The sequence below is a fragment of the Schistocerca piceifrons genome, chromosome 4, assembly GCF_021461385.2.
Source record: "Schistocerca piceifrons isolate TAMUIC-IGC-003096 chromosome 4, iqSchPice1.1, whole genome shotgun sequence".
Lineage (NCBI taxonomy): Eukaryota > Metazoa > Arthropoda > Insecta > Orthoptera > Acrididae > Schistocerca > Schistocerca piceifrons.
Genome location: NC_060141.1, coordinates 352528007 through 352553467, shown reverse-complemented (window position 1 = coordinate 352553467; position 25461 = coordinate 352528007). Strand labels below are relative to the sequence as shown.

Sequence of the window (25461 nt, the reverse complement as noted above, 5' to 3'; positions counted from 1 at the left end):
ATTTCCCGCAACTGGCCAGGGAAGCATTCTCCTTCAGCATCTACCAGAGACAGGAATCCCATTTCCCAGCAAACCCATGGACCAGAGGCCCGACACCAAACAGTGCATGAAGGAGCCATGGCCTGTGAGTCCCAGGGCTGTCTGCTCTTCATCTGGACCCCCACTCACTGTGGATAGCTCCTTGAATGCATCTAGGCCACCAAGGGCTATGAAGGAAAATAGGAGGAAGAATAAGAATCGGGACAAGGTGCCTCCAGTGCCCCTGGAGGCATCATATTCTCTCACTCAGTCGGATTCTGGGCCGATAACCAACCTTACCACTTTTAAGTGACTTTGTGCTAATGATTGATTGCTATCTAATCAAATTCAGTAAGAAGGAATGCTGGGAGCACTCACTCCCCTCCCTGGGGACGAATGCCTCTTCATCTCAGGTGCGAACCAGGCTCCGTTGTCTTATGGACTGCCAATGATCATCAGCTGTTCAAGGTCTTGTCCTACATTGTACCGATTCATCAGTTCTTGCAGACCACCTTGTGACCCACTTTACTAAACCATCATCATCTCTTTTGAATCTAACTACCTTTCTACTGAAGAAGTAACAATTTGAAGATATCACTTTATGTTTCACTCCCCACCAAGGTGAATCAATGAACCCTTCATTGACTGGGAACTACTTCAAGCTCCTGCCTCTTCCCACAACACAGTACCTGGCCCTGATTGAACTCACAATCAGATGGTCCAACACCTGAATATTCCCCAAAGGCAACATCTCTTCAGGGTTTCTAGTGGTATTTGGCTCCCAGGTGCCTTCTTGCAAAGGCAATATAGGATAGATGTCCCAGTCCTTAAGCCAGGCAAGAACGCAACATCTCTCGACAGTTATCGGCCAGATAGCCTGACCAACATTCTAGGTAAGCTGCTTGAAATGATGGTGGCTAACAGATTATCCTGGGTTCTTGAATCTTGGGTCCTTTTGTCCACCTTTCAGCATGGGTTCTGGGAGGGATGATCCACACCTGACTATCAGCATAGTTTGGAAGCAGCAATCTGACAGGCTTTTTCTAAATGCTAACACCTTATTGCAGTTTCTTTGACCGGCATGAGGCGTATGACACTGCTTGGCGTCATCACTTTTACTTCCCCTCGGTGGCTGGGGCTTTTGAGGCCCCTTACCAATTTTTATTCAACAGTTTTTAATCCACCAGTTGTTCTGGATTAGAGTTGACACTTAACTCAGCTCTACATGGGTCCAAGAGAATGATGTCCCACAGGCCTGTGTGTTGAGTGTCACACTCTTCATTACCGTCAATGGGCTAGTGACCCCTTTGGGCCACTGGTCACCCCCTTCCTTGTATGTCAATTAATTTCTCATTTGGTACGGTGTTCAGTTCTCTTCTACAAAAATGTGGATCATGCGTTACTGCCATTGTACTACAGTCCATCCTGGCAAGGAACTCTACTTAGGTACCCAGCAGCTAGACATTGCAGTACATTCCCATTTTTTGGACTTCCTTTTTGATAGAATGCTGACTTGGCTGGCCCATTTTTGTCATCTGAAGACTAGCTGCAGTGAAAGTGCTTCCTTACTGCTACTCTTATCTGTATTTACAGGCCGCTGGTTTCATCCCAACTGGACTACTGTTGACAGGTTTATAGTTTGGCAGCTCCTTCAGCTTTGAAACTGTTAAACCCAGTCCACCATCATGACGTGCGTCTGTCGGCTGGTGCCTTTTGGACTAATCCTCTAGACAGTCTCTTTGCCAAAGCAGGAATCTTCCCTCTTCAGATTTGAAGGTACCCGGTCTTGGTCTCCGGACACCATTCTCTGCTGTGAACATGCATTGTATTTACAGCAGAGCTAACAACTGTTGGCAGAGCATTTGATTTTATTAAACTGATGTCCCTTGAACGTGTTTTAATATGTACTAACTCAATGAGCAGTCTCCTGGCTATTGATCAATGCTGTTCTTGCCACCCATTGATCTCCACTATTCATGTTCTTCTCATTGGCCTTCATTGTGCTGCCTGCTCAGTTGTCTTTTTCTGGATCCCAAGTAATGCATGTACCCTGGGGAATGGACTCGCCAACCATTTGAGTTCTTATTCACTCCCTATTCACTTTGCTGTCCCCAGGTGAGGATTTGTGATTGTGTACAAGATCTCTGCTCACTTATAAATGAAATGACATCTGGTGGACTATTGCCCCATCGTATAAACTCATCACAATCAAGGAGACTACTGCAGAATAGTGCTCTTCTTTCTCCTTCTCCTGGAGGGAATTCAGTCATATGCGATCTCCGCATCTGTTATCAGGTTAACTCAGTTTTATTGTGGACATTGTGATTGTGGAGCCTTATGGACAGTAGCTAGTATCTTTGAGGAATGCCTTCTCCTCTTGACCTACCATGCTAAGTGTGGACTTCCGGACTCATTGCCTCTAATATTGGTGGATGAGTCATGGATGGTTCATATAGTTCTGTTTTCTCTGTGAAAATGATTTTTATTCTCAGGATAACATTTTATTCTAGCTTTGGAGCTGAGCCATGGTGGGGTCTCCTGTTGTATGCTAGGGCAGGGGGTTCACTGACCCTGTCTCCTTGACCAAGCTACTCTTTTATCCCTTTTTTACTCTGTTTGATTTGCTTTTAGATCTGGTTTGCTTCCTTTCTGCTGAACCCAGTATTCTGGTCTAGGTGTCACACACTATTGAATAGTGGGTGTTCTTCACTGTAATGGATCAGGGTTTTGACAGCTGTTAGTGGGACGTTTGCTGTTGCCTGCAGAGCCGCTGGGGATGCCCACCTGCTCATATATATATTTCCTTCATCTTACTTTTGTTATTGATGGTACGAAAGATGTGCATTAGATATTAGTCTTCTTACTTTTACTGTTATGAATCTCCTGACTAGATCAGAAAATGTCAGTGGACATTTCTACTTCTGGATGCACCACTCTTAGATTGAGGGGCTGATGTTTGGTCACCCAAAGTACACTGAGTCAACAGCAGCCAGCCATGCCACAAACTGCTGTTCACCCTGTGCGTCAGACCATTTATTTATATAATAGAGGGAAACATTCCACTTGGGAAAAATATATCTAAAAACAAAGATGCTGTAACTTACCAAACAAAAGCGTTGGTATGTTGATAGAGACAATAAAAAAAATCAACATACCAACGCTTTCGTTTGGTAAGTTACAGCATCTTTGTTTTTAGACCATTTATTTATGTAGATAATAATAGCAGTCCTATCACACTTGGGCAAGATCAACATACTGGGGTATATTGCTGAAGAAGTCTCCAAGTCAGTCACATACCAGGGAACCTATTCTATATGCAAGTACTTCGTGCATTGGGGCACCACGTTAAACACTTTCTGGAAATCTTGTAGTGGCTGAGCGTTGGGCAGACAAGTAATGGCTCTCAATGCATATGTGCCTTGAGAGGCCTCCATCTGTATCTGATGCACATGCCATCCCAATTTTGTGTCCCTTTTATATTTCCTGTAATTATTTTTAACTCTCAGAACTGTTAATATTCTGGACCTCTCCACTCTACTACATTCTTTACATCATTCTTTTCACAGATACACAGCAAAGGTTCAAAATACCTCTTCAGTTGAAAATTACTTTATTTTCACACGACCAGTTTCAGACTGTTATAAGCCCATCCCCAGGTGTCGTAGCTGTGCTGTGGTCCCCGAGTGCCGCGTATACTAGACGCAGTGTGCTGCCTATGAGCACTCATTTTTCAACCTCTGCTATAATGCTCAGTTGCGGATGTTCTTCCAACAGGATTGTTCACAGATACACAACTGACACAAAACTTTTTTGAGTAATTTATTTCATTTGACTTCTTGGGAGGAAGTGCTCACGAATTGTTAAGTGGTTGTCATAGCTTTATTCACAATCGTGTAGATATATATTCAGCAGATCACTGTACAGTGTATTGCAGAAGGTACACTGTATCAAAATTACTTCTGTTTCTTACCTACAAACAAATTGAAAATGATTTTGTAATGTAGTTCATATACACTTCATCAAGATAAAGCATTTTGCAGTGTGAGCTGAACAATGACAAGACTGTTTTCTCTTGTACTTAGGAAACATGATACAGGACATACTATTTACTATGTTGTTTAGTGAAGCAGGTGCTCAAAATGATGTTTTGACTGCTTTTATAGAAATGTACACGATGTTGCAGGGACAGTTAGGTACATTGAGGATATTACATGTAACATATTGGCAGTCCTTTATGAGTTGTTGATGGTGATTGTGATCCTGTAACACATGCTATTGTTGGAACAATCCTGTGTTTGATTTTAGCATGATGGGTCTTTGCCACTCTGTGTGGTCTTGTGGAATGGTCTCCATGTTATGAATCCTCTAAATGGTTCAAAAAGACAGGAGCTGATCCAACCGATCACTCAATCTTATTTCAGTTTACAGTTTCTTGAAGTTTCCTTTAAGAAATACTGTATGCATATATGGTGAATTCATGATCTATTACATGGGATATCCTGCTGTTAACATGGGATATGCTGCAGCATGCAAAACTGACTAAAGCTCAGTAAGGCCACAACTCTCTCTGGAAGCGCCAGAGGAGAGAACAGCATTTGTGACTTATATATACAAGTTTCAAAGAGGAGTGATTTCTTGTCATTAGCCTGTGTGTTTAGTAGTTTAATTCATAAATTTCTGGCATGACTGTATGTTTAATAGGCACTGGAGATCATTTCAAGGGGCGGTAGGCGGTTCCAGTTTGTCCGAGAAACCAGATTCAGCCGCTATCTGTGGCTGATCGTGAGCCAGATACGATCACGTGTCCTATTTCAGAGGAAGCCTCGTGGCCTGCAAGATCCAGACATTCTCAGAGGGTGGGATTGCTGGTAGTTGGGAGCCCCAGTGTTAGGCTATTAGTGGGTGCCCTCCCAGTTGTGGAATGGGTCACCGGATGCCGTGAAGAGCACAGGGTGTAGCCAGCTGCAGGTGGTGGCTTGCATTGGGACTAATGATGTGTCTCTCTTTGGAGCAGAAGAGATTATTTCTGGTTTTGGGTGATTGTCTGAAGTAGTAAAGACTGACCATCTTGCTTCCATGATGGAGACAGAGCTCAATATCTGCAGCATTGTTGACAGGAGCACAGTAATGTGGCTATAGTCAATCCTCCGGTTCTCGGAGTGCCTGATCTTCATAAGAAATTTATTGTCCAAAGTGACGCATCTAATGCGGGAACTTCGGCAGTCCTCCTGAAAGAGTTCAAGGGTCAAAGGCAACCATTAGCATATGCGCCTCGTTGGGTAACCAGTGCCAAGCTTAAATATTCTGTTTATGAATGTGAGGCATTGGCCGTCTTGTTTGCGCTGGATAAGTTTCGGTTTTATCTCGAACATAGAGTATTTCAGCTAGAGACTGACAATCAAGCCTTAAGCTGGGTGCTAGCCAGGCCGCGCTTTGATACGGATCCAAGTGGAGAGTCTGAATCAGGCTTAGACAGTTCTGTGACTATGTAGTCTGTAGATACCTCGCCTTGTGCCAGTGAGTGGTGGGATATTGAGTTCTGCTTGGTAGGTCAGGAGTCGATCACACACAGGAAGTGGCTACATGGGAGAGGGGGGGGGGGGCTGTTTGGAGTGGACTGGGTGTGGTTTTTTGTAGGTTAGAGTGTCTCAGGAAAGAATAAAAAGGGCATCAGCCTCAAAGGGTGCAGGTCAAATACAGTACAAGTGTCGACCTAGGAACCATAGGTATTATAGTAGTGGCGGTGTCAGGAAAGAACAGCTCCAGGCACTAATAGAAAACTTTGAAGCACAAATTGTTGTAGGTAAGGAAAGTTGGCTAAAACCGGAAATAAGTTTAGTCCAAATGTTTACAAAGGCCCTAACCCTGTTCAGAAATGGAAAGATTAAATACAGTTGGTGATGAAGTGTTTATAGCTGTCAGAAGTTGTTTACGTTACAGTGAGATTGAAGTAGATAGAAGTTATACTTGGAAATCGGAATAAATTAATAACTCCTTTCTTTTGCCGACCCCTCGACTTGGATTATCATACAGTTGTAGTTGGTGGTAACTTCAATCTAGTTAGTGATACTGAAATACATGTTCAAAGCTGGTGGTAGTTATAAAACATCGCCAGAAATTGTACTAAATGCTTTCTCTGAACATTATTTTGAGCAATTAGTTCAAGAGCCCACACAAAGTGTAAATGGTAGCAAAAACATGCTTGACCTATTAGCAACAAATAGGGAGCATCAAGAGTGATACAGGCATTATTGACCACAAGGTTGTTTTAGTGAGACTGAATGCCATGACATCCAAACCTACTAAAAATAAGCACAACATGTACCTATTTTAAAAAGCAGATAAAATTTGCTTGACACCTTTGTAAGGGGTAGCCTCCATTCTTTCCAAACTAACAGTGTAAGCGTTGACTAGATGTGGCTTAAATTCAAAGAAATAGTATCAACAGCAGTAGAGAATTTTGTACCGAATAAATTAGTAAGAGATGGAACTGATCCACTATGGTACACAGGTCAAAACACAATTGCAGAAAAAAAGCATGCCAAATTTAAAAGAACACAAAACCTTCATTATTAGCGAAGTTAGAAATTTAGTGCGCATTTCAATGCGAGATGCTTTTAACAGTTTCCACAATGAAAATCTGTCTCAAAATATGGCAGAAAATCCAGAGAGATTCTGGTCGTTTTATGTGAAGTTCAGCAGTGGTAAGACACAGTCGATATTCCTACTACGTGATAGAGATGGTAATGTTACCGATGATAGTGCCATTAAAGCGGAGTTACTAAATATGGTTTTCCAAAATTTCACCACCAAATGTGATTAAGTAAATATTCCATTATTACTTAAAAGTAAATACTTCAGAGTAGTGAGGGTGTGGCTTCAGATAGGAATATGGGTAGCTGCCTTTATTAAATGAAAAGTCATAGTACATTTATTGTATTTAAACACCGTGAACATTGTAGTGATACATTTCTCATATCAATAAACATGAATAACTCAAAAACTGAAGAAGTTAACACTCCTAACCAATATGGAGCCCACATCTAAGTGCTGAATGACTCACTTGGTGTGCTTCAGAATCTAAGTGACTTTGTACCATCTTGCTCATTCCCGAGTGACTGTGTCAACATTTGTTTATCAAGATTGAAATTTTACTGCATTGTAATTGTGCCACAATTGTGGTCACATCTGAGAATACTTCCGCTGACATTTTTTAAAATTAAAAATGGATTATCGTTATTAATATTTATATTTAAGTTATGACTTTTTGTTGCCCATTCTCTGGGTCATGCCTGATATATACACCTGTGTACAATATATTCACATAACATACCTCTCCTACCAGCATCAAACTGCTACTAATACCATAGAACATGGCACATGGACTGCTTGGATTCTGTGGCCATGGGTAATAGCTTCCTGCTATGGATTGGTAGATCTGTTAGCTATTGCGAGGGGAAATATTGCAATATCTGAATCTCTTTGGAGAAGAATAGAATGGATTCAAGAAAAGGAGATTCTACCCATATGGCTATTTCACACTTGGGAGATGTGAACTGAGGAAAGAAAAGAATTCAGTCTGGAAACACATCTGATTTTAAGAAAACTTCTGTTGCACCTCTTGGGGTGCAGATTGTGCTACTGTTCTCTATATTTACCGGGCCCTGCTATCATCCCAACTGTACTATGGTTGCCTAGTTTATGGCTTTGTGATACCTTCAGCTTTGAAAATGGTAGACTCGCTTGAACATTACGACACTGAACAAGTCAGTGGCACCTTCCAGACTACTACTGTAGATGGTCTTCTATCTGAAGTGGAAATCTTCCCTCAACAACACCGATGGAACCAACTGTTGCTCACTTACGCCGTCACAATCCGACAGTTTCCTCATCATATAGCGTGTCACATTCTTCGTGGAATGCACCTCACAGCCCTCTGCCAGGGTCTCCACCTAACCTCCTGAGAATGAGGTTCCTGTGTTGTCCTGCATCCCCTTCCCCCATTTTCTGGTACCTAGGCCACGAATTAGGATCAATTTATTCTGCAATCCTAAAGTATGTTGCCCCCATGACCATTTGGGGTCTGTTCTTTTCAGTTATCCAAAAGTGTCAGGGTGCTGCAGTCATTTATACTGATGGCTCTAAAACCATGGATAGGACAGGATATGCTTTTACATTCCCATTGATCGGGAAGAATATTTAAGGCCAGGAACATGTAATGTTTTAATGGCAGAGGTGAGAACCATTAACAGAGCCTGACTTGTATTAAACATGCCTCCCTTGACTTTGTTTTAATTTGCAGTGACTTAGTGAGCAGCCTCAAGGCCATTGATCACTATTACTCTGGTCACCCTGTATACCTGCTATTCATGACCACCTCTCTGACCTTGATCGTACTGCCTGATTAGTTGTATTTTTCTGAGACTCAGATTATTTGGGTATCCCAGGGAATGAACTGGCAGACCACTTGGCTAGAGAAGTGATTACTCACCTACATTTGCTTTGACAATGCCAGGTGCAGATTTGTGGTAGCAAGTAAGACCTCTGCTCACTCGGAGATGAAAAAACATACAGTGGATCGCTGTCCCCTCTAATAAATTCAAGTCTGTGATTTTCCTAAATTGCATTAAATACTTACTGTTCATACAGTGCTCTGCCACATTCCTGAATCTTCCTTTTTGCAGCAAGTGTGTGCATTATTGTGGAACTCGGACAGATTGAAGCTGAGTACTGGATTGTGGCTCCCAAACTCAAGATACTTTCTGCACTGAGCAGCTCTCATTGGGCACTGATTGGCCCCAATATGGCACATAGTTTTAATCCACCAAGAAGACAAAAAGAATAAAACTTCGAAGGTATAAAATCTTTGGATTCAGACGATGATGTCAGACGGTGTTTGCTGTTGTAAGTGCTTACATTTTGTGTAGGAGGTGTCCACAGGGACCTGAAGGCAAACAGAGTGCCCTTTGATGCAATAAAGACTGTGAACACAACAATACCATGCAGTGAGGAGATCGTTGGTAGAGAAATATGATTGTATCATGTCCTGTTTTTACAGAGTTAATTCAAACTATGGCAAAATGCAAGTGTTTTGCCACACAGTACTTGTTTTACTTGTACACTTACAATTGATGAAACTTGTGGTGTCTGACGTGTTGGGAGAAAAAAATAATTATATTTAGTGGTAGATTGTGTAATTTGGATCTCTCCACATATTTTATTCCTTTTATTACAGAAAAAAGTTGTGTGCATCAGAAACTAGGTATACACAGAGAGATGTCTCCGTAGCATGGAAAATTCTTTTCCTCTGCGTCACAGTACCACCTTGCCACATTCATAGTCTTATAATACTTGTTCTTGAGCAGAGTAGAATTCTGTAAATCAGTTGCCTTGAATTCTATTTCTGAAGGTACAACAAAAAGTGTAACTCCCAAAATACTAAATCGTTTCATTTTCTGTGCTATGCATGACCTAAAAGATTGTTTCAACTCTGAAGTTATGGGCAATGCCTTGTTTAAATGACTCATTGTATAATAGGAAAGTCTCAAGTCTGCTATCCTTTTTTTGTCAGTTAATGGATGTGCCGTTCCTGTAAGTTTTGAAAACATATATGTTTCTTCTTGAATCACAAATGTCATGTCAGTAACTACATTCTTTATGATGGCTCATGGGAGATACCAGTACATTATATTGTCATATATACAAATATTAGATTCAGAAGCATAGAAATTTGAATCCTGACCTGTGCTGTCTAGCTGTCTATACAAATGTTAATTTTCTTCTTAATCACAACTCTTCTATTTCAGAATTCAGTTCACAGTTTGTGGAACATTGTTCCCTCTACTGTATCACAACTGTGTGTGCATTGTGTTATGAACATGTACATCTGCATATACACTGTACATGTGGTAGGTGTATGTTTTATCAATGCTAATCATCCCATTTCTGATTTTCTCGCAGATGAAACAAGGGAAAAATGACTGTCTGTATACTTCTGTATGAGCCCTGATTTCTCTTATATTGCTTTCCCAATCCTTACAAGAGATGTATGTTGGCGACAGTAGAATCAGTCTGCATTCTGCCACAATTGCGGATTTTCTAAACTTTATCAATAGTGTTTTCCCTTCAAGTGACTTTGCATGCTTGTTCCATTTCATGTTGCTTTGCAGTGTTACACCTAAATATTTAATTGATATGAATGTGTCAAACAGCATGTCACTAATACTGTACAGGATTGTTTTTCTTACTCATCTGCATTAACTTTGATTTTTGTCATTTAAAGCAAGCTGTCATTTATCACACCAAAAACTGTGATGTATTAAACAGAATTTTCTGATACACATCTTTTGAAGATTGTGTACAGTGACATAAAATGGCATGTTCCACTAACTTGTTGAACTAAAATTGACTCATTTTGTTAATTGGTGACATGACTGAATTTTCCTTCTTGCAGTACATCAGAGATTTCTATCATGAAGATCCAGAATCATACTCCGGTGAAATACACACATTGGAAGGGCTAAGAGCTGCGGCTGTGTGTGCTGTCAAGGATGTCTCTGGTGTTTCAACACTAAAACGATATTACTGTCAGCTTCATTTCTTGCAGAGTAGATTCCCTATGTCCAAAGATGGTGCAGCAGCAGTCTCTTTCACATGGTAAGTCTGAATTTTCTCTGTATTGTTATTCTTTTTCAGCAATTAATTTGATCAAAAATACTATTACTGAACAAATAGATCTAAATTTAACATAGTCTTTCTTGTTGCTTTTATCATTTCTTAGTTGATTTTTTGTTAGTCTGCTTGTACACCCTTCATAGAACTCTTTTATGTTCTGTCAAAATTGTTCATGTTTCAATAGATAATTAGTAGCAGACAGCAGCTCATTTTCTGTCTTCAGGCTGTGGTGTGTTTCTTTACTCAAGGATTTAAAAATCTGGGGAAAAGTGTGTCTTATGTGTTAGAAAATTCTACGACGACATACCTGTAGATGATATTGCCTGAACTGAAAAGAAAGTAAGTTTTTGTATGCAGGTATTTTTTCAGCTGAGTTGCAGATGAAAAACATTAAATGCAGAAGATAGGGTAAACTGACAGCAGGGATACACACAAACCTTCAATGGAGAAGAGATGCCAGAAGCATGATACAAAAGCAATGGTAATTTTAAATGGAAGAAATGGGTAATTCAGTGCCGTAGTCAGCATTTGTTAGACTATTTATTTGTATTTAAGTGAATTGTCTGAATCTGGTGCACTACCATCACTCTACCAAAGGAGGTGAAATGAGAGAAATGTGAAAACTATTATACTTCCAATAAAATGTTCTAGCTGTATCAGGTGATTAAATTTCTAGAACTTTTGCCAAAATATTCCTCAGTTATTCTAAGTTGGTTACCAACTACTGTGCTAATGGCCCCTTTGTTTTTACACAGTTTCGTTACTAGCTGTGAGACCAACAGTGCTCAGTTCGTCGTCATACAAGGCAGTTTCTACATCCTTTGTAACCCATTCCCATTTAATCATACAGTGACTAGGTCTGTAGTAGTGGTCAGCTGCTAGCCACCAGTTTTATTTATGGTATTTTTTGTTTTCTAATCTCAGTCACCTCTTTGATCATGCTCTCATAGAAAAAAATGTGTGTGTCTGGACATCATGTCTGGTGTATCTAGATGGCACAGAGCCGAACACCTCCGATGTTTTATCCAGCAATGCTCAGTGGGGTACATTGTCTTCCTCACATAATAGTGTGCACAATCGGAAGGTACATTACATACAAGGTCTGTTCAGAAAATTCCAGAACTTTCTCCACAAAAATTTTCTAGACTTACCTTTTACTTATTGTGCATGGTCTCCTTCGAAATACTCTCCTCCACAATTGATACACCTCTCCCAGCACCATTTCTACTTCCAGAAGCAGTCTTGATACACCTGTTCCTGGATCATTCATAGCACCATCTGCAAATTTTCTTTTATCATGTCTGTAATTGCATATCTTCATCCTGTCAACAGGGTTTTCAGCTTTGGAAATAAAAAAAAGTCTGGAGGAGCCAGGTCCCGAGAGTACGGAGGATGAGGCAGCACAGTGATTTCATTTTTTGTGCAGTAGTCACACACCAACAGGGATGAATGCCTAGGGTGTTATCATGCTTCAAGAGCCGTGAATTTTCAGGCCCTTTCATCTTCATATTTTCTCACAGACATCACGACACATCCTGATAGCACCATCGATTAACAGTGTATGCCTGTGGTGCGAATTCATGATGAACTAATCCTTCAAAGTCAAATAAAACTATCAGCATGGCTTAACATGTGATCTGACATCGATAGACATCGAAGGGTGTTCTGAACGAGGGTAATCTGTAACTTCTGTCCGGGCCATTTTTAAACCATGTGAACCGTTCGTAACATTGAGAACAGCTTAAGCAGTCATCACTGTAAGCTTCCTGCATCATTTGGTGTCTCTTAAAGGTTCTCTTGAGTTTCTTAAGTGAGACGCGTTGCTCGTCTTAACTCTGCCATCTCGAAATTCACAAACTGTGTGACACAATGTGCTACTCAATACAGCACTGAAATAACTTACAAACATACAACAATGAAACTTCCGCCAGTTGCATATTAAACACAGGTGTGTGCAGGGATGCCAACTGCATTTCGCTCCAACACACCGTTGGCTCGAAATTATGAATGTTCCAGAATGCTTTGAACAGGCCTCATACACTGGGTTTCTGAATCCTATTCTATTCTTCACAAGCCCCATGCATTTCTTTCTGGAAGCATGAAGGAGGAGACCGTCAGCCATATGGCAGTCAGTTACCAAATGACAATTTTTGTGGAGTGCTCATAAAAATTTAACTGCTTTGCTCTACTGGCAGTTTTTGAACATTTTATTAATTTGCATTGCTTTGAGATGTTTTCACATTTTAATTTTTCTCATATTACACTCTTATAAACTTCTAGGAAAGGATGAAGCTAGAGATTAATGCCCATCAAGAATGAGAACACTAGTGACTAAGTACGAGCTCTGATTGGGAAGGAAATTGATCGTGCCCTTTCAAAGAACCCCTCCTGCGACTAGTTTTAAGTCATTTAGTGAAATAATAATAAACATAAATCTGGATGGCCTTACAGGGATTTGAAGTGCCATCCTCATGATATTAGTCCAATGCTGTTATATTCCTAAACTACCTCATTAGGTCATAAAATGCATAAGAATTGAAAGAAGAATGCAGAACATGCTGATCAAAAGTCATTTTGCTTTCAGAGAAGAAATTTTGATCTTATACTTGGCACTGAAAAGGAAAGAAAGAAGTAGTATAATTACTGTCATAGTACTTGTGGTGGCAAAAAGTTCCTTTCACAATGCAAGATGTTAAATTTGAAAAGGAGGATAAAATAAAGACACAGTCAAATAAACTAGGAAAATATCTACAAAAATTATTTGAAAGTAAAAAAAAGTGGAAGATCAGTAAAAGTATTTGTACATGAAAGGGTGGTGTGAGAGTTGCAGCTTGGTGCCACAGTCCCAGAACTTATAAGCCAGAGAAGCATTAACACAAAGAAATGATTGAGTATTGTCAAAAATCGTATCATGTCATTGTTCGGATAGCTAACAAAATAGTATTGAATGATTATCTCCAGGTGTACAATGCCAATAAGCGGGAAGGAGCCAAATTATGAAGCTAGAGATTAATGCCCATCAAGAATGAGATCACTGGTGACCAAGTACGAGCTCTGATTGGGAAGGAAATTAATAGGTTCACGTATGTAAGGTTTAATCACTCATTCACTTGGAAGTTTTAAGTCATTTAGTGAAATAATAATAAACATAAATCTGGATGGCCTTACGGGGATTTGAAGTGCCATCCTCATGATATTAGTCCAATGCTGTTATATTCCTAAACTACCTCATTAGGTCATAAAATGCATAAGAATTGAAAGAAGAATGCAGAACATGCTGATCAAAAGTCATTTTGCTTTCAGAGAAGAAATTTTGATCTTATACTTGGCACTGAAAAGGAAAGAAAGAAGTAGTATAATTACTGTCATAGTACTTGTGGTGGCAAAAAGTTCCTTTCACAATGCAAGATGTTAAATTTGAAAAGGAGGATAAAATAAAGACACAGTCAAATAAACTAGGAAAATATCTACAAAAATTATTTGAAAGTAAAAAAAAGTGGAAGATCAGTAAAAGTATTTGTACATGAAAGGGTGGTGTGAGAGTTGCAGCTTGGTGCCACAGTCCCAGAACTTATAAGCCAGAGAAGCATTAACACAAAGAAATGATTGAGTATTGTCAAAAATCGTATCATGTCATTGTTCGGATAGCTAACAAAATAGTATTGAATGATTATCTCCAGGTGTACAATGCCGATAAGCGGGAAGGAGTCAAATTATGAAGCTAGAGATTAATGCCCATCAAGAATGAGATCACTGGTGACCAAGTACGAGCTCTGATTGGGAAGGAAATTAATAGGTTCACGTATGTAAGGTTTAATCACTCATTCACTTGGAAGTTAAATGACGTACCATTTTAAGTTGTTTGGTATCTGTTCTCTGCATTGAACCCCAAAAGCATATATGTACTAGTTTAAAGAATTTTACATGTTTGCTTAATCTATAAATGAGACAAAAGATATGGTATTGCACTGTACCCATCCATCATAAGAACCAGGAATGCACTTCTGTTTTGTTTGTGTGGTTTCTTTTTGAGCGAAAACCAGAATGCCACAAAGGTGTTTCTGAAGTTGCTTATCAAACTCAGCTGTAAAACTGTCTTATTTGTGCAGAAGAATATATGAACATTTCACGCAAACATATAATATCTCTCTGACTGGAAGGGGTGGCTCATCGTGGCTTAGAAAATGTTTAGGTCCACTTTACCATCTCATTTATGTGAAAGGCTGCTGTGGCTTTGTAAGAATCATCAAATTGTCTGAGACTAGTCCTGACTTCATTATTTTCTTAGTTTCATTTTAATTATTAGATTTAATATTCTTTCTGTACCTAAGATTAGTCATTTACTTTTGTACATCATTTAATGAGATTATATTGTAAAATCTTATTTGCTACACATTTGATATAATTCTTATATTTTTAAAATGCTGCTCTTTCAGGAGAGATACATATGCAAGTATGGTTTGCACTTCAACTGATATTCGATTTGAAATGGTGTGCATCCTCTACAATATAGGAGCATTGCACACACAGTTAGGCGCCTTGGATACCAGAGTATCAGCTGAGGGTATGAAAATGTCATGTACCCATTTTCAGTGTGCAGCTTGGGCATTTGAGGTAAATTTTTTAGTGCAATTTTTTAAAACCCAGTATAATACATTTAATTGCATCAAAGAAAGATTCAGTTGATAAAACTAATAAAATATGAGATGGAGTTACTGGCCAGACTTACTGTCATGAGACAACATGTACGATACATTTTTCCTCCCATTAGTCCGCAGATCTGTCTCATACATCATTAGTAATATATTTCATGTAGATAATGTGAAATATGCATCACTTTGTCCTCCAGTCAAGCATATTATGACTGTTGTGTTCTGCTTTTTTTAATAGACTGACTTCTCAGGATTCTTCAAAAAATACTGGCCTCAATACTTACCTGTAAAGAATTGTATGCTGGTATAAGGAGTAAAGGCAAGAACTTTTCTGAATGATTGAAGCTATGAGTCATTGATAGGTGCATAAAAGAGGCTGAGAATTTTTCTAGCTTTCAGAGGAATCCCCCTTAAAAGTGAGAGTATGCATGTAACATATCATTTCCTGGCCACATCAGTGTGCTCTTTTGTTGGTTGTTGTGTTCACCAGGGCCAGTACATATGAGGTGGAGGGTACCCTGCTCCAATATTAGTTATTTCCTTTCCTGTTCCACGTGCAAATAGAGTGAGGAAAAAGCAACTGTCTACATGCTTTTCTTATCTTCATGGTCCTTACACAAAATGTATGTTGGCAGCATTAGAATCATTCTGCAGTCAGCTCCAGATGCTGGGTATCTGCAAAAAGAACATTGCCTCTCCTCCAGGGATTCCCATTTGAGTACCCAAACCATCTCCATAACACTTGCATATTGTTCGAACTTGACAGTAACAAATGTACCAGTCTGCCTCTGAATTGCTTTGATGTCTGCATTTAATCCAACCCACAACAGATCCCAAACACTTGAGCCGTACTTAAAAATAGGGCACACATGCATCCTATATGCAGTCTCCTTTGTAGATGAACCACACTTTCCCAAAATTCTCACGATAAACCAAAGTTAACCATTCACCTTCCCTATGTTCGCCCCAATAGCTGAATGGTCAGCGCATTAGAATGCCATGGATGGGGGCTTGGGTCCGATTCCTGGCTGGGGTGAGAGATTTTCTCCCATTAGGGACTGGGTGTTGTGCTGTCATCATCATCATTTCGTCCCCTTTGTCGACACCCAGGTTGCCCAATGTGGCATCGCATTCAATAAGACTTGCACTTGGCCCCCGAACTTCCTGCCTGGGAATTCCCGGCCACTGACGCCATACGATCATTTCCATTTTTTTTTAAAAAAAAAAACCTATGACAAATCTCGCATGCTCATTGCATTTCATATCACTTTGCAGTGTTAGTCTCAGATATTTAAACAATAGGATAGTGGTAAGCAGGACACTTCTAATGTTGTATCCAAACATTATGAGTTTGCTTTTCCCACTCATCCACATTAACTTACATTTTTCTACATTTGGAGCTAGCTGTAATTCATCACACCAACTAGAATCTTTGTCTAAGTCATCATGTATCCTCCTACGCTCACTCGAAGGGGATGTCTTTGCGATACACCTCAGCATCATTGGCATCAGTTACTGTTTTCACCTGCAGCCGTTTGTGCTTCACAGTTGAAAACTGGCAACAGCACTGTGAGCTGCCAGGTATCTTATTACTCCATCTAGCCATGAGTCCGTAGATAGTAGTATAGGCAACTTCAATACAACTGATTGTTCCTTCCCAATCGAGCTGCAAAATTTAAGTCAACATTTTCATGGATCAACTTAGTGAATTTAAGTCAACATTTTCATGGATCAACTTAGTGAATTGCTACTTAGAAATTCTCCCTACCTGTTCTGCATCTTGCTTTTGCTGATGTAGTCCTGTGGTATTACCCTATTTAACTGTGCTAATGTGCCTCGGGTAGCTGCACCTGGCGGAAAGTAATTGGCGAAAGTAGGCTATTTCAAATGATGATGTGCACACCAGATTTACAGTCCATAACACTTTTCGTGGCACTTTGATATTTAATAACATACTGTTTATGGCCAGATTCAGTCTCATTTACTATAATTTATGCACAATTAAATGAGAAGTCACATCCTAGACCATGTTGATGCCTTGTGTTATGATTGTTTGAGTGCAGTAATTTAATACTGAAATGACCTAGTAAAAAGTTTACATGTGACAAGTAGTCATTAACACAGCCCCTAATTACACTGCCCTTCCAGTAGGTAGTCATATCAAAATGAAAACCATGTGCACAGTAAATATCATTTTAAAATAACATAGTTCACAGCCCAATATTATTGTCACCATTTTCAGAATGCATTATTGTAAATTAACTCTGTTCTTGAGATTGTGAGCTCACAGTCAATCTCTCTCTCTCTCTCTCTCTCTCTCTCTCTCTCTCTCTCTCTCTCTCTCTCCCCCCTCTCTCCCCCTCTCTCCCCCTCTCTCCCCCCCCTCTCCCCCCCCCCCCCCCCCCCCAAATCACTGCATAAACTCTCAAACACGAAATTTGCATACATAGTGTGTGAATTCACGCACAGATCTTGTTCGTGTCCTAACTTTCTGTGGACTGCCTGAAATGACTCCCAGCAGCCTCTCATTTATAAGATTGCAATAATTAAAACTACTTTCAGTTATTGTTGTCCATTGTCTTTTTACATGTTACAATTAAAGATTTCTATTTCTGAAAAACTGAATAGTGGAATAAGATGAGTTTGACTGAAGTCTTTTAAATAAAACAATAACTGCTATTGCATTATGTTGTCTAGTTTCCCAAAATATGATATTCTACCTCGAGTAACAAAATTTTAGATAAGAATGCTAATTACTCTGAAAATAAATGAGTACAAAAGTTGCTAACGTATTTCGAGCATTAACTGTATAGATACTTTAATTATTTATGTATATTTCTGATGTACTTCATCTGAAAGTTAACAGATTCATATATATTAACATAGGAACAATGATAACAACATTTTATATTAATGGTATTTTATAATTAGCACAGTTTTTAGGTAAATTAATTACATTTGTGTGTTCTAAGTAACCAAAGGAGTGTAATGGGTAATAAAGTTGAGTTGGCTCAACCCTGAATTAATATTAAAAATTTTTGGTACTGTGCACGTCGTAAAAATAACACTGTTGAAGATTTTTGCAAAAAGATAAAAATTTTGGAAGGAAGAAAAACATAACAGGAGAGAAACATCCACCAGTTTTTTTTACAGTTGCTTGAAGCAGTTCCTCTAGTGCTCTGAATTTTGCAAACAATCTGCCTTTGTGGCTACAAGGGGAAATGTTGGTAGCTGATCTACTTTAAATGAATTTCAGGGTACCATTATGATGCATTTATTGACAGGCACCATAAAACAGTGAACAATCACACAGTTCGACACAAATAACTTCAATCTAACAGAAAATTGAGAGCATGGTTTGTTCAGAGATCAAGTCTGGATTGCATCCTAATGTCGACTGAAGAGAGAAGCTCACAGCAGAAATCTCTAGTACACGTAGTACAACTTGAGTACTATTTGCACATTGCCGCCAGACTAATAACTGTCATTTTTTCCTGATATGAATAGTTTACTGCATGGTAGTACGGTAGTAGCAGAACTTTTGTGACCTACCTCGAATAGTATTTATTATTCCAAAGCTGTCTTTTTTAATAATTAATATCTGATGAAAATACCTTAGTCTTGTGCCTAAATGTTGGTGTGTTCCTGCCATTCAGAATTGCTGTGTAGAATCTGCTCTCGTGACTTATTCATAGTGCCTCACTCCACTTGCAAACTTCAGTGTTGTATTGCTTGGCCAATCTCGCTACGTGTATCCCGAGTATGGGAACTGCTTCTTACTCATCACTATAGTGTCCCACACTGCTGCTTGAGAAAGTGAGTTATTCTTGTTAACTGCAATGTCTCAGTATGTTGTTAAAACTAATAATTAAAATGTTGTCCAAATAAGAGGAATGTCTCAAGCTCTGTGCTGACTCTGCTGGTTCAAAGATGAGTGATTTCCTCAAGACAGCTGTTGTTCTCCAGTTTGAGGAAATTCCTGGCAGCAAGCAGCTCATAGCTGAGTACCATTAGTGGGAGCTGGAAATGACAAATGGAAGTGTTTGGTTTCTGCTCCTGAGGCTGATTGACTGTAAGGCCTGATAATTAAATACTTACGTGAAGCTGTTTTTTGGAGCTAGCGAAATAGGTCAGCCGGCAGAATCTCTCTCTCTCTCTCTCTCTCTCTCTCTCTCTCTCTCTCTCTCTCTCTCTCTCTCTCTCTCTCTCTCTCACACACACACACACACACACACAGATACATTAACAGTCACACAGTGTATAGAAGACTAGTTTGTGTGTGTGTGTGTGTGTGTGTGTACACCAGAAGTGTAAAGCATTAGCAATGGTTTCCATTAAAAAAAAAAAGGGGGGGGGGCGGTGGAAATGGACTAAGAGAGAATTTTTCATGGTTTTATGACACTCATGTCTGTGCCAGGTGGTATTCTCATTATATTTTTTCCATCATAAATTGCCTTCATGTTTGAGTAGGTAATTAATAAAGTAATATAAAAGTTTGTAGGATAAGTAAATGCCACAAAGGGAATTAAAATTTCTCAGTGTAATCATTTCCAAATGACGTGTCCGTCATTCCTTCAGAACTGACTTTTCTTTCATTGTATCTTTCTGTAGACAGTGTGTCAGTTTCTGTGGAACTTAACTAAGCAGTACTGTATGAAGTATAATGTGTTCCTGTTCTACATCCATATACAGTATCTGCCACTGTTACACTATCAATGTTCTTCAGATAATTTTGAAATACACCTGAAAATGGGCCATCTCGAAATTTCCTCTCCTGACTCCTTTATATTACCTTACTTCAGACTCTTACTTATTTTCTCCCAGGCATATTCATTTGTCCCTCTTTCATCTGCTTTACACCATATAACTTCTCTTGTTGTCTTTCCTCTCTGTTAGCTGCCTTTTGTCATTTTCCTCTGTTTATGATGTCAATTATTGCCTCATCCTTCTCTAAACTCTATCTGATCAATTATCCTTTCCTTTCTTTTCCAGGTCAAGAAACTAGAGTTCTGGAAGCTAGTGCATAAGCCAGTTTTTATTCTTGTGCATTTACTTAAGCCACCTGAGTAGAAGCTTTTTCTATCTTTATTTGCTTGTAATGTGGTACACAGGGAAGATAATATTATTTGTTCTTAACTTACCATAAATTTTCTTAGAAGCTCAAACTCTGACTTATTCATTTCCTTAGCAATCCTTTTGTTTCTGTGTATGTATCTTGTTGAAGCTTCATAAAAGAAAAAACTTTGCGATGGAATCCAAATATGGGTATTCACATTTCACAGGCAGTTATCAGCTACGTCCGTGGTTAGGTATAACTTTTGGGAAGGTTCTGTTATATCTTTCACTGCTGTGGACATGCATACACATCCTACTACACTGTTCCATAAGTGCTGTGGACGTGCTTGTGTTTTCCTATTTTGCTGCGGATGTCTATCTGCATCCTGAACCACAGACCTCTTACTGCTGTGGAAGAGTTACTTCTATGTCTTGGTGAATAAAAAAGTTTTGAGTATTTACGAGGGTTGGAACTTAAATTGTGACAACTATTTATTCACAACCAATACAAAAAAAGAGTTACATGTTTGCACCTGTTACTGTCCTTCAAAGTAGTCACCAGCATTGTGTAGGACCTGTTGCCAGCAATGTGGAAGGTGTAGTATACCGTTAGCAGAGCCTGTTCTGTTGATGGTGCAAATGCAGAGGTCTACTGCCTGTTGAATCTCTGGAACAGTTTTGAAGCGAATGCCACGAAGTGGTTGCTTCATCTTCAGAATCAAATCAGAGTCATAAGGACTTAAGTCTGAGGAGTGTGGTGGATGGTACAGTGCTTCCCAGTCCCATCGACCAAACAGAGCAGCCACAGCTTGCACTTTATGTGCCTGCGCATTGTCATGCAAAATGATGGGTGGGCTGCGCAGAAAGTGTCGCTGCTTCTTTTGCAAAGCTGGTCGCAGGTGATGCTCCAAAAATGAACAGTAATACTGTGCATTGACAGTTTGCCTTGGAGGAACGTAATGCGTTAGGATAACACCATCACAGTTGAACACGAGAATCACCATAACTTTAGGCCGTTCGGTTCTCACCATCAACAGAACTGGCTCTGCTAACGTTATACTAAGCCTTCCACATCACTGGCAACAGGCTCTACACAACGCTGGTGACTACTTTGAAGGACATTAACAGGTGCAAACATGTAACTCTTTTGTATCGGTTGTGAATAAATAGTTACCACTGTTTAAGTTCCAACTCTCGTATAATACAACATATGTGTCTCATTGTATCTATTATTTGCAAAAAACATAGTTTCAATATCGTGTCATTTATAAGATATGGTGATTGTTATGACCACCTGATTTGTGATACACAAGGGTGATAATGCACATTATGCGTGACCACCCATCAGCTGTAAGGCCCAGTAATTTGAGAATGAAATGATATCTTTCTGCTTTCAATTTTAAATAAAATTTCAGTGTCTTATCTACATTTAATTCACTTCAGTGTATGAACTAAAATCAACCAACTAAAAGTTTATGCAATATGTTTTTACCTTTACAAACTCTCTAAAATTTCGTGCAATGTTTTACCTAATTTGATGTGGCATAGTAAGTATGGCAGATAATGAAAAGAAATTCATTGAGTAAAGATATTAGGTTGTAGGATGTGCAAAAATCAAAATTTTTCACCTAATAGTTGTGATAAGTGTTTCATATTGGCCAGAACGCCATCTCTCAGCACAGTCACCAGCATTTGGCGTGTACTACAGCCATAATAAAAGCCACCTTCAGCACAGAATGCAGAGAGAGCGCATCTGTGGTGGTGAAAGGGTTAATGGCAGGTTCCATATGTTAGTAATTCAGTGTGTACATGACATTTCTGGAGCAAAGAAGGCAAAAATGTGAAAATTTCTTTTTAAAAATACGGAACAAAAAAAAAGACCACAGGGATGATACAATACAGTGATAAAGGAATAATGTTTCCATGTCAGTGAAACTAAAGAAAGGGCAAAACCTCTAACAGAAGTAAATATATGTTAAGGGGCACCTCTGAAACAAACTGTTTTATTGCACTAAGGACAGGTGGTTACCTTACTCATTTTGGTGTAACACATTGCCTATTTGCACTTATTCCTTTCTCACATTTATATCATCTCCTTCAGTGAACAGTGAAATTTTTACTGATAATGGAAAATCTTGTATTGAATATAGACTTATAATGAGAAAAAATGAAAATCAAATGATCAGTTTAGAAAAATGAATGATCTGAGAATCACAACTGTATTTTAATTCAATTTTCATGAGGACACCCTATCCAGATTCCTAGAGAATCTCAACACCTTCTCCTCACTCTACTTCATCTGGCTCTCCTCAGCCCAACATGCCACCTTCCTCAGTGTCAGACTCCACCTTGTAGATGGCTCCATCAGTACCTCCATCATCATCAAACCTTCTAGGCATCAAAAATACCTCCCCCTTGGCAGCTGCCACCTGTTCCACACCAAGAAGTCCCTTCCATACGGCCTAGGCACCTGTAGTTATTGCACCTGCGCAGTGACAGGCAGCCACTCTCCAAATACGTATGAGGTCTCACAGACTCCCACCCATGTTCAGAAACAGATTTTCCATTCTTTTTCTCCCCAGTCACCTGCATCCCTCTTGTACTGACTGACCGGGCACAAAGCTGTAAACCCTCATGACTCAGTATGATCCACAGGATTTTGACTACCACTCACTGCCCTTATATGAGAAATATTCCACCCACTAAGCCCCCCACACCTCCAACAGTGGTACTCCGCTGTCCACCCAACCTAGGCAATATCTTTGCCCCTCCATATTAAACTCCTTTTCCCAGCCCCTCATCCCATGACTCTCTCTAATAGACCTGTCCCAAACATCCCCTCACTGCCACCTATGCCAGTCCTGTCACTGGCATATCCCACCCAATCAGAAAGAGGGTCATCTGTGAAAGCAGCTTGGCTGCAAAAACTGTGTGGCATTCTGTGTGAAAATGACCACTAAAAAGCTGTCTGTCCACATGAATGGCCACCACCAAAGTGTGTTTATGAGCCAGCTGGACCACCCAGTTGCTGAACATGCTGCTGAACATGGTACACTTAACTTCGACTGCTTCACATCCTGCGCCACCAACACCAAATTGCGCAGGTGGAAACTCTCACTACAACGTATCCTTTGTTCCAGTAACCCACCAGGCCTCAGCCTTCACTGGTCCCTGTGCCCAACTGCCTCTATCCACTTCCCTGCTCCCACTCCAGCCTCACTCAAGACTGATATCCCACCTGATCGTCTGCATGGTCCTTTTCCCCATTCTGCTTCTATTCTCTGCCCCTTTCCCCTCAAGCACCACCTCCTGATGCTGCACCTAACAATCCACCATCCTGTCCCCACCATGTCCTTGTACACTCCCACAAGTGGAGTATCTTTCCCCACCCCTACCTTGTTATTCCTCCCCGTCTCCACTCCATGTCTCTCTTGTACCCAGCTACCCACCCAGACCAAGATCATTGCTCACTGCGTCCAGACCTCTACACATGCAGACCACAGTAGCCGTTTGTGTGGGTGTGCGAGTTGAATTTGTGCATTTGTACACTTTAGTTAGTTTTGGGTTATCTGCTAGGTAGTTACTTTCCTGAAATACAATAATATCTAATTAATTTTATTCTCTCCATTTGTTAGCATTTAAAAGGCAGCTACCCACAGCCAGCAGGAGTGGATTTGGCTCCAGATATTATGCAGTTTATGTATTATCTTTCACTGGCTCAGGCTCAAGAATGTATATTGGAGAAGAGCATGATGGATAACAGGAAACCTACAATAATAGGTAAGAAATATATTACAAGGTAATCTTTCCTGAGAGTTTCTGGGATTTCTATAGAACTAAGTGACTTGGAGTCTTTTGATTTTGAAGTGTAAATGTGAGGGCAATGTCTTAAGTTTTTACAAATATGGTGAAGGAAAAATCCAGCTGTGCTGCTGCTGGTCCCAAGCCCAGATAAAGGAGAAGGGTAGGCACCTAAAGAAGCCATAAAAGAGAAGCCAGGCCACATCACATGGTGTGTCTGAGACTTAACTTCGGTTGTGACCCTTTTGGCGTCTATGCATTGACCCCTAGCATGATTATTCATTTTAACACGATGGCAAGTTTTTACTACCACCAGGTTGTAACCAATCCACCATTGTCCATCACAATGTCAGTGCGCCAGTGGATTCAGGGAAGCTCACACCAACATGTAAGAGAGGTGAAAGTAACAAAGTGTCATACTTTGCTACTTTCAACATTTACTCACTCCTCAAAACTGGAAAACTGAAACACCTTATGAATATCCTCGTCAAACAGAAAATCATTACAAGAGACAAGTTACACAGATGAAGCAAAAGGATTTCAGGTTCTGAAGGGATCTGGCAAATGAGTAATGAAGAATATACCTCAGCTCAACACAGGCTTTATGTTAATGATCAATAAAAAGATCTTGGGAGCCAACACTGACTTCAGCTTCAAAAGCAGTAGGCTCTCCATTTTACTTTTAAGGGAGCAAATAAGATATACACTTTGGTGAATGTGCAAGCTTCCACAAATAAAACTAACAAAATGGACCCGTCTTCCCCAGGTAGCTCATTGTTCTTTGGTGAGATTGCATGTGGCGTACACGGGACTGTGACCACTTGCTGCCCTTTCTTCCTTCCCAGACTGCATTTCCCTTCCCATGCCCCTATGCCCCTCCCTCCCTGTCCTCACTCCTTCCCCTCTGCCCCCTCCTTCCCCTCTCTTTTTACTAATTTCAGCCTGGCTATCCACTTTGTCTCGTGTATTCCATTGTGTTTTGTTTCCCTTGCTTTTTCTTTTTCATCCTTCCTTTTTGGCATTTTTGGTCACCGTTTGGGGTTTGACCTTTCTCTCTAATGTGAGCCTTTAGAGGAAGAACTCCTTAGGATCTATAGCGAGGCGTTCTCTCTCTCCCACCGCCAACCCCCGCCCTCCACCACCACCCCATCTGCCCCTATTCCTTCCCCTGTAGAGCCCTCCTCCAGCACCATAGGTCACCAGCACTTGTAGCCAGTCTGTGTGGTGGGGCTGTTACTTCTGGCTGAGGCCCCTGAGAACA

The 25461-nt window shown here is 40.1% G+C and overlaps 1 protein-coding gene across 3 annotated transcripts in view; it reads left to right on the top strand.

Annotated features, from left to right (window-relative positions):
* LOC124794725 (tyrosine-protein phosphatase non-receptor type 23) overlaps positions 1–25461 on the top strand; it is a 162754-nt gene that overhangs the window by 14308 nt on the left and 122985 nt on the right. For all 3 annotated transcript variants that reach the window (XM_047258320.1, XM_047258319.1, XM_047258321.1), the window contains exons 2-4: positions 10472–10674; positions 15129–15306; positions 24035–24179. In XM_047258320.1, the coding sequence (XP_047114276.1) occupies positions 10472–10674; positions 15129–15306; positions 24035–24179 (526 nt within the window). The remainder of the gene's footprint in view (positions 1–10471; positions 10675–15128; positions 15307–24034; positions 24180–25461) is intronic.